The 13,651-nt window shown below is 38.5% G+C and overlaps 3 protein-coding genes across 3 annotated transcripts; all 3 read right to left on the reverse strand.

Moving 5' to 3' along the window:
• Positions 1-3,434: 3,434 nt before the first annotated feature.
• Positions 3,435-4,256, reverse strand: LOC114748835 (zinc finger AN1 domain-containing stress-associated protein 12-like). The gene is made up of 2 exons (XM_028937289.1): positions 4,147-4,256; positions 3,435-4,060 (listed from the first exon to the last, which is right to left on the reverse strand). The coding sequence occupies exons 1-2, from the start codon at positions 4,249-4,251 to the stop codon at positions 3,584-3,586; spliced, it is 582 nt and encodes a 193-aa protein (XP_028793122.1). The 5' UTR covers positions 4,252-4,256; the 3' UTR covers positions 3,435-3,583.
• Positions 4,257-6,091: 1,835 nt separating this feature from the next.
• On the reverse strand, positions 6,092-7,428 carry LOC114748845 (peroxidase 31). The gene has a single exon (XM_028937302.1). The coding sequence runs from the start codon at positions 7,325-7,327 to the stop codon at positions 6,350-6,352; it is 978 nt and encodes a 325-aa protein (XP_028793135.1). The 5' UTR covers positions 7,328-7,428; the 3' UTR covers positions 6,092-6,349.
• A 2,234-nt stretch (positions 7,429-9,662) lies between these two features.
• Positions 9,663-12,516, reverse strand: LOC114748840 (senescence-associated carboxylesterase 101-like). The gene is made up of 5 exons (XM_028937295.1): positions 12,459-12,516; positions 12,202-12,325; positions 11,791-12,118; positions 11,083-11,604; positions 9,663-10,741 (listed from the first exon to the last, which is right to left on the reverse strand). The coding sequence occupies exons 2-5, from the start codon at positions 12,222-12,224 to the stop codon at positions 9,947-9,949; spliced, it is 1,668 nt and encodes a 555-aa protein (XP_028793128.1). The 5' UTR covers positions 12,225-12,325; positions 12,459-12,516; the 3' UTR covers positions 9,663-9,946.
• Positions 12,517-13,651: the final 1,135 nt, after the last annotated feature.

Here is a 13,651-nt window from a genome sequence, read left to right on the forward strand (position 1 = left end):
GCGCCCATAACTGTACGCTATCAATAATTGTTTCTCCAATCTACATGCAATATCTGTATTTGTAGATATCATATTATATTGAATTTTAGTGCAATGAATAAAAATAATATTAATTTGGCGACAAAAATAAAAATAATATTAAATATTACTAAAATTTTATAATGAATTTAATATTTTTAGCTATTTCTATTCATACGTTGAATTAGTTAAAAATAATTGATAGAGTATATAAATTATTTATTTGTTCTAAGAAGAGTTTAATACATAAAGGTCGAAGAAAAGTGTTTAATATAATATATTACTCCAGTTTTAAATATAAGATCTAATTAACTAATTTGAGTAGATTAATAATATTAGTTAAGTTAGTTAACATGATTTTTTTTAAACATCCTAAGCACTTTTTTAATTTCTTTCTTTTCTTTTCTATTTGATTATTGTTAGAAGAATATCAATAAGTTAATTTTTAAAAAAATTATAAACATATAAAATAAGTATTATATATAGGATTAATATTAATTTTTTAATTAGTTTTTATATTAAGGCGTGGAGGAGTAACATCGGGGGAGGGTAAAGGGGGGTAAACTGGGAAAACAAAGCAATGATTGAACGGATGGGGAGGAAGCGGAGAAAGAAGATGCGTTGGGTTGAAGCGGAAGAGGGGGTAAAAGGATAAAAAAGGACAAAGAAAGAGAAATGGCTCGTGAACGAAGAATAAAGCTCCCCGAAGCCTTGTGTGTAGTGTGAGAAAGGGAGAGCGCGCATAATGCCATGATAACCTTAAATCTCTCGCCTTCCTTTTTGTTTGAACTCCGAAAAGTAATCATGATGACCTCCAGCCTGCGTCGCCTTCTCCGCCGCCATCACTGCTTCTCCCCGTCAACCAAAACGACATGGCTTTTGCCTTCCCGGGCAGCTTGGACATGTCACCTGCACATCAAGCAGCGCCCCCACCCATCGCCTCCTCCTCTCACCACCTTCCTCACTCCTCAACCCTAGCTAGCTCCCATCTTCTCTTCCATCCATGTCCTCCTGGGGAATCAAGCGTCCTGGTCCGATCATATAATACATTCTTCTTCTAGCTACTTTCTGTTTTCTTCCTTTTGTAAGCCAGCTTGTCCGTTACTGATGCTATATCTCCAATGAAATCTGGGTGTCTTAATTTCTTTCTTGTGTGATTCTGTCTCTGTCTACTAGCTATCAGAGAGAGCCTCCTTTGAGCCACTCGACTGTTGTGTTTTTTTCACCAGCTTGTCTGTATCTGAACTTTTAATATGGATATTTCTGTGCTGCTCATGTACACATCTCATCCAAGTTTTGTGCCTTTTTACATATGTATCGAAATATATAGTTGATTTGTGAGAATTCAGAAGCTAATATATATATATATATATATATATATGTGTGGCTAGTTCTACTTCTGCCTTAATTACTTACGCTGTTTTGCTTCGACTTGAAATGATTCTCCGGAAATTAATTACTTCTCAGGAGAGATAACAAGGAGTGAGTATGTATGGGTATCATCTATTTGTGTGTGTGTAGCCACAGCAAACTTTGCTTTTATTAATTCCCTTGGCTCTTCAATTCTACACACACTGGATCAATATGAATAATATCTCATTAGAAGGATATGTGTTTTGAAAACCCAGACCCCAGCGGAGTTCGAATTTCTTATTTTGATTATATGCACTGATCTCCTTTTTTTAACTGGGGCTTATTAGGCGCACATATATATTAGTTACTAAGATGAGCATCTAAACTGGTCCTGCATGCCAAATTATGACCATCAATTTACTATCACTCGTAATATTCTCTCTGGTTTTTTTTTTTTTGTTAAGCGTTGGAGCTGAATAATGAATGTGCAGAAATTAAAAATATTGTTGTCCAAATACATCCTCAGAGCGTTAGGACGATTAGGTGCAGCTTTTTCCGCATGGCGCGAAGACCAAAAGGTTGTCATCATCGATATATTGAAAGGACAGTTACGTGATTAACTTCCCCTCTTATATTTGTCAATGTTCAAATTTGGAACAGTTCTATGAAGCCCTAATACCGACTATTTACATAAATATGCAACCGGGGCATTCCCTTTCTTCATATTTTTCCAACAACCATTGATTTCGTAAATAGTGCACCTAATATTTTGAACTTATCATGAAACACAGCACCCTGTTTGACTGACATTAGTATAAAAGCTTGTTTGGCAATTCGGTGGCAGTGCATTTTGTTTGAGTAACATAAAATAGTTGAATATTATTTGTAGTCGTATCACGTTATATTATTAAATATTAATAATTACCGAAGCCCTTGTAAATAAACTTTGATTTTTGACTAAATGGTAAGTAATTAGTATGTCTTTTGGATAAAAAATAGAAAAAAGGGGGGGAAAAAAACTACAAAATCCCAAATCAGAAATTCTCACAAAAAATATGTTGTTATTTGTTAACTGTTGTCAGGACTTATTAAAATATTAGAATTGTTAAAGACAAAAGTCAATCTCAGTCCAATATTTTTGGCCATATGTTAGAATGGGCACAATGTACGCAAGGATCCTTAAGGTCTCTTTTAATATGAAGTATTAAAAATGAAAGGTAAGGATTAAGATTGAGATTAGAAAAAAAAAACCATCAAAAAGCATTTAATATGAGTAATTTCTTGTTATGCTGGATTAGGCATTGCATGCAAGTGGGATTGGGAAATACCACCTCCCTTTATAGTATTCTCGAATCCTACATATATGAGTTTGACTAATCCTAAATAATAAGTAATTTTTCATATTAAACACTATTTAACATATTTTTCTAATTGCAACTATAATATTTATTTTTTATTTTTAGTGCTTCGTACTAAACAGGACCTAAGTATTTTGATTTGAACGTATCAAATAAACCACAGCACTGGGGCAACCGGAGAGAAGGACACTAAAGACTTGGGCTTATGGCTTACCAATGGCATAACCATTTATTTTATGGCCCGTTGCCTCTTTCTCCCATTTGTAAGTCAGTCAGTTTAGTTTATGCGGCCTGGCCTGCCAATTTAAAGCTGGTTTATCAGGGAGTTCACGGACGTAATTTCGCAACAGACCTGTTCTCTAATTTATTGTCAAAAATTTGATGCCGAAACCTTTCGCAAAATTGAGAACACAGTTTCTGGCAGTTGAATTGCTGCAAAATGAACAGAATCTACCAAGTCGATCGAAGCACGGTTAAACTACAGGAAATGATTGGTGCCACAGAACTGTAAACTTCAAAATTTCCTTAAACTTGCTCTGTAAGCCTGGAAAACACTTACTGCCATATATATATATACTCGTCTAATCCTAAATATAAGACTCTTATAGTAATGTGTATAAAGGTCTTATATTTAGGACCAGAGGAGTATATTAAAACAAAACCGAAGGCAAAGAAGAATTCAATATATATTGAGTTCTATGAACGTAATTATTAGCATTCCAAACATATGTTGAATGCATTTTGAAAAGGAATTGTTATTCCCTGCCATCAAATTGTACAATAATGACTAAGCACCTATGGTAGACATCACATCCGATAAGCACATACAATACAAGTATGATCTTACTGCGTCCTCAGAAGATTTTAACAAACGGAGTACTAGAAGATGAGGTGCTTTGTGCCCTGCCTTGGGAACATTGCTGTCCATTAGTTCTCCAAGGCAGAGCAGCCAAGAATCGATCCTTCCAACTCCCATTTGAAGGAGCTTCAGGTGATGACAAAGAAGAAGAGGTTCCTCCTTTACATGCGTGGTCCGCAGGAAAGCGATGCCTGAGGCACACCTTCAGGTGGCAATTTTTACAAGTGCAGGTATTAGAAAACGTCAAAACCTCCTTGCATCTTCTTACAGAACAAGTGGGCTTCTTCTTCTTGCTGGGGTCACACATTCCAGATCTGTCATGCTTCTGCAATATAGCCTTCTCGTCGTCTTCATTATAACCAGTGGTCTCAATTGACATGGAACATGTTGGACAAACCACAACCTTCCTGCTCCGATGGTGTGATTTAGGGCAATTGTGGGACTTGTAAGATCTATGTTCCAAACAGAAAACCTGCGATTAAAAAAGGGAGGAAAATGTGAGGACGCCGAGAATTGAAGGGATGGAAATTAAGGGAGGGATTTTTCTTGGAGGGAAACCTGAGAGCAAGCGTCGCATGTGAAAGGGAGAAAATCGAGTTGATTGCAATCAACGTGATGGCAGTGTGATCCCAAATCCGGGAAGGCTTCGGTTCCACCTGCCATGGCAGGTTGATTGCTTCGAGGACGAATGAGTTATGAGAGGGGGGATGAAAGGAAGGCGTTCGTATCATTTATATGTTTGGGGAAGGGCTTGGGGCCTAAGGCATGTCCAGGCTGGCCAAGGCGCGTCAATGCAACCTTCAATCCTCCATGAATTTCTCTGTTTGGTTGAGACTTCAGAGATCAGTTTATCATTTTATCCATTCTCTTCCATCTTTTATATTTTTTCTAAATTTTTTGCCAACATATTTTTTCAGATTAAAACAATAAAACATGATAAATAAACATTTTTTAAATAATAAAGTGATTGATATATTTTTTAAAAATTTACAATAAAAAATTGATTAATTTTATGTTAATGCTTCCATTAACATGGGCCTTCTAGATTCCCCATACTTTTTATGTTTTCTTTTAAGTATCACTAGTTTTTTTGGGCTAATTATTAATTTCTTAATTAAAATATTAATTTAGATTAAGTTCCTTTAAATGCGGGCGTGCAAGTATGCAGGAGGCATAAAGTAAGGGATAGACGTTAAAAAAAATAGCAAGAGAAGAAAAGTGATCTGTCGATAAATTGAAAGAATATAAAAGTGAGAAAGACATAAATTTTTAAAAAAAAAAAAACTGGAGATAATGAATTATTTCTATTAAAGTAAATTACAATGACACATACCTGTGCATTAGAGGTAATTGATTGTTTGGATTTTGGGAGGCAAACAGAGATGCTTTTATTTTCGGGTCACAGGGAAGGCTGGGTCTTCAACCTCATTTGGGCAACCATAAGGAATCTTCTTTCCCGCCCTCACTTTAACCGGCTTCTTTGCCCTGTGAATTAAGGAGAAATGAAGGCCGCATCGTTGGGAAGTCCAAATGATTGATAAAAAGTTGCATATAATGATATAGGAGGTGTTTGAGAAGCTGTAAAAATACTTCTCAAAAGTATTTTTTTACAAGTCAAGATAAAATTACTTCTAAAACCATAATTTTATTTTCGTCCAAACACCCCCATAATCCAACTTGCTTGTTGCAGTTTAAAGAATCACAAATAGATATCAATAACAGAGGGTCCTATTAAATATTGTTCCCTCGACAAGCACAGGACAGCTGATGCTTTATTTTTGGGTTAAACTATTTTTAAAAGGAGCATCCAATGTCAGCGTCTCTTTTAAGCAGGGCAGTGTTGTCCTTATCGTTAAAATATATTTTTTTAAACTGTTTTATTTTTTATATTTAATTTGGATACCGCCCATTTGGGAACTTGAGATTATAAATTTACTTAAAGCAATGAGACGAGAAGACAACTGAAAAATGAATCGTGGGGCATCAAGACTCATAAAAGAAAAAGAAGCATCACCCTGACATGGGCGCTTGCCCTGGGGATTATCAAAAGGGTCTCAAGATTCCTAACCCGCCATCACAAAATTCCACTCTAACTCACCATTCTGACCTTCAACAAAACTCATCACGGATCATGCACCAATTAGTATTACACCTACATTGCTCTTACCGGCAAACAAGACAGGAAAAAGAAGCGATTAATTAACATCATGCGTAATGACTACACAGACCTTCGTTTGATTCATGCGTGAGCTTTGAAAACCAGCTCTTTACAAACACCAATTCTCAGACGCCCAAAGCGGTGAAGTTCAACCTACTCGCAATCGCACAGGCAGTATATTCTCAAACCAAAATTCGGATTACTAAATTTTCTCCATCGTCTTGTTCCCATCATTTAGGCGCAGTTACTCGTCTCAGTATGAAGATTTAATATATACGGTGGTTTGCATCAATCACGCAGAATCATTGACAGTCAACCCAAATCCCAACTTTTAGGATCCACACGAGCAGGGAAAAGAGGGCTTTATTGGACTTCATGACAGTTGGAGATGATCGAAAAGCATTTAAAGACCAACAGCTTAAACCGGCTCACACTAAGTAACTACGTATGTGGATGTATAATTGATCCTTCTAGAAATATCAACTTCACAGATAGATATATGAATGAGAACATAATTATCACCGTCTGACGCTCGCAACCAAGAATTAATTTCGAAACTAACAATATTACTCTCCCCGCATACCCATGGCTTCAACTCAAACATCAGTTCACTTGATCGCATCTTCGCCTGATCTCTCCTTTCCGTCCGGTCTTCACTCCCAAGAGACTCAGTTTCTGCATTGCCTGTCCAAACGCCTGAAGGAACTTGTTCTCGTCCGCTGCGAACTGTTCCACAAACGGCCGCGTTCTCGGGTCGTTGTACAGCCCGTGATCCGATTTCAAAACCCCCAGGCCCTTTGGGAGGTTCTGGAAGTACATATTATCGAACTTATTGGGGGTCATTATGTCATTGAACACAGATAACGTGGGATTCTTCTTGTAATCTGAGCATGCCTGCTGCAACCCCTGCGCGAATCGAGGGTTGTAGTTAGGATCGTAAAGGGAAGAGGTGCTGTAGTTGTAGATATCTCTGCTGATTTCGCTGCAATGGGAGAATCCAATGGTGTGGGCTCCGCTCAGGGCCACCATTTCTTGGACGGAGAATCCTCTGGAGGAGAAGATCTCGATGATCTGCGACATTGGCATGGTTGGTCTGGGGAGATTGCCCTCGATAGTGGAAGCCATGGAAACGCGGCCGTCCCTGCGACCAAGGTAGACATTGTAGTAGGGGCCGCCGAGCATGGTAACGAGGTCGCGAGTGGCGACGGCGAGGATGTCGGCGCAGGAGACAGTGTTGGGGCAAGCGAGCTCGAGAGCGGTCTTGGCGCGGACAATGACATCGAAGCCGTCGCCGGGGAGGGAGAGGTTGATGTCGGCGTCGCGCTCAGCCCTGTTGAAGGGAGTGGAGGAGATGAGGACGGAGGCGTCACAGCCGTTGGGGAGGCAGTCGTGAAGGAAGAGGCGGAGGGTGGCGCCGGCGGTGGTGGGGCTGGTGATCTGCTTGTTGGTAATGGTATCCTGGATGATGTGAGGGAACTGGGGGCAGGATTTGCTGTAATAGTCCAAGGAGAGTTTGGAGTGGGAGGGAAGAAGAAGTAAAGAGAGAGAAGCGAGGAATAAAAAGAGAATGGAGGCGGCCATAGGGGGAGGTAACAGGAGTGACAGAAGAGGAAGCTCCCAAGAAGTAATGGGGGAAGGAGGGTGGAGAGGAGGAAAATAATTAGCTGGGGCAGGGGAGGGGGAAACGCGCTCTCTGGCCTCTGCAAAGCATTCTCAATGCTCATTAGCTGGATATCGGCGCATTTTTCCAAAATCAATCAATGTCATCCATGTAAATAAACAATATGGCAGCTGGTCACCCCAAAAAAAAAAAAAAACAATAGGGCAACTCCAAAGAGTACCAAAGTTCGGCCCCTGCATATCTCTGCCCACATTTTAGGCTTTTACTCTGAACCAACGCCCCTTGACACCGCCTTTGCGGCAAAAAAAAAAAAAAAAAAGGTCGCTCAATGCTAGTACGCCCGGCATACTTTTTATATGACCTAAGAAATTGTAAATAAATATTTGGCCTGAAGAACTTTAAAATAAATTATCATATTCATGATTACATCTCAAGACCCATATATATGTGGTGTCAAAACTGAACTAAGTGCCGGGTTGCATTGATTTTAAAAGAAATATTTTCGTTGTAAAATATTTATAAGATGAGTTTTATCTTATGAGGCGCAAAAATACTTTTCTAATAGATCCCATTATTATAGTTTTTATAATAAGATGTAATTTTCCTTTTTCTTTTTTTCTTTTTTAAATCAATTTACATTGATTTATTTTTTCAGTGGTTTTATAGAAAATTCGTTCGAGTTATTGATCATGAAACTATGAGCCCATTTTTTACTGTATCCATGACAAGGTTGACGTTTCCATGTTGCCATTGAGCATTACATTAACGCCTGTGAGATTAATGTATAAGCTGCTTAGTTACTTTTATATTTCCATATATCAATTTCTATTTGAAAAATAAAAATACTGAAAAAATAAAAGTTGTTTGGATTTGCCCAAGAAGTTACTAAGAAAGTGTAAGGTTCGGGCTTCCGAAAGCTAAGTATCATTTTCCTACGGATTAAAAATGCCCTTCACTATTTTATAAGAAGTTCAATTTTTTGTCTTTTACCCTGGATTATCCAACATGAAAATTAAACAAGGAAAGTAAGATATGAAGTCATATTAAGAAATATACATGTTTAAGACATTAAAATTGTTTTGCATAAATTAGGGAATTTATGGATCCGTGATTTTGAAATTTTCAAATATTTTTTTTTTTCAAAAAATAGAGAGAGAGAATGAGGCAGAGGGGGCACAGGACAGCACATGGATTTACAATCACTGTACAGAAAAGAAAAGGGAATGAAGGATGAATTCGTAGGGGGGAGCACTGATCACGGGGGACGCGGTTTTCGGTGCTGGAGTTCCGCGGGCGGTGGGTCTCTCCTCTGTACCCATTCTTGCCCACTTCACACCAATATGATTCATGCCTAATGCCTAAATTAAATTACATCCTATTTTTAATTTAATTCACTTTTACTATATTTAATATCTCCCATTTGACGCGCCCTTTTTATTTTACATCTAATCGCACAACAAAAATAATTACATCTTAATTTTTTTTAATAAAACATGATTGAAAACTCTTTTTACCAGAAGTGTGACCAATGTAATAAGTGCAAGGTATGATCCGAGAAAATTTTGGACCTGTTTATTCATGGGAGATGGGATGTCGGAGTGGAAAAGCATAGCTTTTGTAAAAACCATGACAAAATGTACAAAATTTAAAAGAGGATGATAATTTTTTTCACACACACATATATAGGCGTACGATGAATGTGACGGAATTAAGAGGGTGACATGAATCATGATGAGAGTGGGTTCCATTATGGTTCTGCTGGGCTTATTATGTTTCAGTTATCACCAACGTTAGTGAATAGCAATAACTAAGGTACGTGTTTTTTTAATAATAATAATAATACATCTGTCAAAAAGCTATTGAAGAGAGTTGCTTCTGCCAAAATTAGAGGGGTTTTATTTTTGACAAACGTGATCCTAAATACATCCTACCCCTCTCTGCATGCATCAATAATTTCTTGAATAGCCAATCCTCAAATCATTCTCCTTCCAGCATCCTAACTGCCATTCTTCCTTTGATCACTTCATATCATATATCACATTCTATAATAATAACACTTTGTTATAGATAAACTTGAATATATTAAATTACAAGGTCCACATATAAAACGATTCTACATTTTTTTTTTGGGCCTTGGGCTTTCTGGATCCATGATTCACAGCAGACAACCCCCCCCCCCCCCCAAAAAATGAAGAGCATAGGGTTTTCTCCTGCCCTCGGACTGTCACTGATGTTCTTAGCTTCTATGCTGTCACAATTGCCATTAACCGTGGAGCCCATGAACACATCTTTTTGCACCGTCTTCGCATTCTCTACTATTAATCACTGACTCCTTGCTTTAACCTTCAACAAAGACGCCGCCCTCCTATACTTTCTTCTCTATATAGCATACCAAAATAATTTTGGTCGGGGTATGGAATTATTCAATCAAAGCAGACAATGACACACATCCACACACAGGAAGATCCCTCAGTCTAACATACCATAAATATCACCTTAAAACCACCGGAAGAAATAAGGAATACGACATAAGTTCAAAGTGGAATGAGGTGAGCGATCCCAGTTGATTTTGAAGCCGGTTACTCAAGGGAGAAATCGTATTCACCCTTCTCATACGCAGCATGTTTCTTCATGAAGTTGGCCAGTCGGGAGTCATATGAAGCTCCCTTGAATGTTTTGTAATCTTTCCACCAGCGCATATAGCTGCTATCCTCCAAGAAAATCTCCGGCGACACTGTATAATTCTTCAGCAACCCATACACATACTCCTCAAACTCCTCCAACCTCTTCATCGCCTCTTCCTTCTCTGCCACACTGGACCCTGCAGCCTTGCATTTTCGCAGCGAAATGAGAGCTTCTTCCACGTGTGCCCAGAAGCACGAATCCATCGTCAATATAGATTGCACATTCTTTCTATTTATCGACTCTGCTTTCTTATCTTCTTCCTTCCACTTCTGTAGCTGTTTGTAATGCTCTGATCTTCCTTTGTTTATGTAGTCTTCTCCTCCCTCCTTGTAGTACTTGGCTATGTCCAATGGTTCCACCATTCTCCTGTAATTAGTCCCAGCATAGAGCCATCGGGTACGAAAAACTCCAACTTCTTTCTGGGGCTTCTTCTCTACCTCTTCAACCATATCTTTCCAGTAATTGTTGAGGATCTTGACGAACATGAGAACGTCCTGGTCCCTTGGAAACCAATCGTTCTTGTAACTGTCATAGTACCCTGTTCTCCGATTCTTGGAAATTTTCTTGTACCACTCCAGTTGGGCCATATACGTTTTCATTTCATCCAGCCTCTTGTCAGGGATAAACCGTTTCCTCTTATTCAGAGTCAGCAGCAGCTCGTGCCTCTCCAAATCTTTCACCAGATCGTTCTGACACATCCAATTTGACAAAGAAACACCCGGTTAGATTCAAACTGGATTTTTTTTTTTGAATGATAATTGGAAAACACGTAACAATTACAAGAGTACAACCCAAACTAACATGCCTTACTCTCCTTGATCACCATCCGCCTCAGAAACAGTGGGAGGAGGGCAATCAAAGAGGCAAAATTGCCATCAAAAACTGGATTTTCTTTACATCATTCTTTCATTCAGTTTATCTCACTTTTTAATATTCAAGTCCAGTATTTTTTCTCAAGAAAGAAAAGAGATAAGATCTTCTAAAAGTGCACGATACATTATATTTCCAGTACAGATTCGGGTTGCGATACCTGCGACAAATGTGAGTTTGAAAATCCCAAAGCCTGCAACTGCGAAGCGAGGCTCGCCTGTAGTAAATTTTGAGCCATGTTGGGAACATCAGAGTCCTTGCAAATCGCCTTACTACTGAGCCTCTCCACAATATTTCCATATCCTGGGATTTGCGGTCCTTGATTCTGGGTACTCATTTCCTTCAGAAGCCTCGAAATAGAATCGGGGTTCTCAGAACAAGTAGAACCGCAATCAGAACACAAGAGGAATGTTCCGAAGGGCCTGTACGAATCGTTGGAAATGAAGGAGGAATCCAGTGGGTCACGGTGAGAGGCTACATGCAGAAAGCAAGAGTTCCAACTGCTGCTTCGTGATATGGCTTCTTGCAGGTGTTTGTCTCCGATAAGTGGAGAACCAAAGGTGATGCAGAGTGGACGCTTGTCCGATAAACCCATCTTCTCTATCAGCCACAGAGTGAAAAGAGAAGCAACTGATCCTCCAACACCAAGCCCAGTGACAATCACCGGTTTCTCGAGATCGATCTGCATTCAGCAAAAACCCAGACACCTAACTATCAATCTCAGTAGTCACTTTTGCTCGAGTTCGGCATCGTTTTATTTGTTTGACTAGTTCAGTTGTCTAGTATGAAAGTCAACGCGCTGAAAAAAAATCTTCATAACTCCTCAGGGATCCACGGGCTATTGACGAAATGAAGGAGAAGTACGTACCTCTGATTTTAGTTGACCAAGACTCGGTCGATGATCATTGAAGAGGGACATTGCGGGTTGATTAAGCGAGAAGTAGGGGTTTTTCTTGGAACAGAGAAATTCGAAGGGGTTATCCATCATGTCCGAAGAGCAAAGCAAATCAGGTCCGACACGGTTTTGGGCAGTCCCAAACGCTATAATCGTCGAATCTGATTCATTGCTACGCTTTTTCCAGAATAGATTCTCGTTTGGATGGGTTTCTGCGTTCAGGTCGGCGATAAGATTCCATGGAGCGGAGAGAAGACCAGAGCTGGCCACAAACGATGCAGTCTCAAATCCGCTGCTAAATCTGCAACCGAAAGACAAGAAAGAGTAAGAAGCAGAAGTGATTCTTGAGAATAAAAATGAATCAAAAAGCTCATATTCACATACAATTGAGTTGTGCCTTGCGTCATCCTCAATCTTCAGTAATGTTCAAGAGCAATTCGCAAGAGACGACTACTCAGCTGTCCGAGATGACGATATATAATCAGCTAACAACTGCACACGAAATTTCCTGGAAGACGCGCAGAAATGAAGTGCAAGATTCGGTGACTTTCCAAGTCAATACGCGCCTCAAAGTCGTCGAAGGCAATTTTTTTTTTTTTTAACCCAATTGAGATGGGGATAAACAAACAAAAAGCGAATACCAGGATCCTTGGGGCAGGCAGACATGGCAAACTCTCGAAAGACTCTTGTTCTCGTTGCCGGATTCGGTCCACTGTTTACAAGCAACGCCAGTTATGTCCTGTGATGTTTTATTTATAATTTGCCTGGGTGTTGTTCGTTAACGAAATAAATTCCATAATAGTTCGGTAGGCGTTGGTAATCCTCTAGAAAAGGAATATAAAGTCATTTTTGGAAAGAATTCAAGGCTGCAAAATTACGCGTGATTTCCCAATCTTCCGCTAATAACTTCTTTAAGGAGAGGCAACTGTTTCTTGTCATGTATTGTCATGAATTCTAAGTTTCAAATAACTAATTTATGAATAACAAATAATTAGTTAAAAATTATAAATAGGTTAGAAATATATTTTTATTTTTAAATATATTCTTGTAATAAATGAGAAAAAAATAAAAGAGGATATATAGAAAAAGTGATAAGAGAAAAATAATTAAAAGTAACATTAAAAAATACATTAAATATTAAGACAAATTCAAATTAAAACTTATAGAATAAATCACGTACTTTTATGAATTTGAAGGTTATAAATAGAATTACATGGAGTATAATTCACATGCTCCTACATGAGCATGTTACCATGTAAAAAGTTGGCCCAACAAAAAAAAAGTTACCATGTGAAAAGAATTAAGTTTCCTTCCACAACTGCAAGAAACCGAGAGTCAGATACATAAAAGTGAAAAAGTGTCTGTATAGTCAACAGTTATAGTGGATACAATTTTTTTTTTTTTTTACTTTCTTATATCTTCTACATATGTCTCGCTGAATTGACTTACTATAATAAATCAAGCTAGGTTTTTATGAAAAATGTAAAATTTTCATTTCCACCCTCCTCTCTGGCAAGGATAACTACATGAACTGGGCCTTCTTGACTACTTCACGCCAGGAAGCAGCATAAACTACTGAATCAAAGCTTTCCCCTTTCTACCAAAAGAAAAAGCCTTTCCCTTTCTTCACCCTTTTTCTTTTGGGCCACCATGCAACATTTCAGGCTCCAAAAAACTTCATGCCCCGAATGTTCCAACCCATTGATCCAGTGTTCTCGGACTATCATTTTTGTTCAATAATAGAAAAAGAAGCTTCATTATTTATATCAGCTGTAATTATTTCATTGAACACGCTGCATTATTAAGTTGCACAATTTTTTCCCAGAAAGGAAAC

The sequence above is a fragment of the Neltuma alba genome, unplaced genomic scaffold (assembly GCF_004799145.2).
Source record: "Neltuma alba isolate B1F8T4 unplaced genomic scaffold, ASM479914v2 tig00005830_pilon, whole genome shotgun sequence".
Classification (NCBI taxonomy): Eukaryota; Viridiplantae; Streptophyta; class Magnoliopsida; order Fabales; family Fabaceae; genus Neltuma; species Neltuma alba.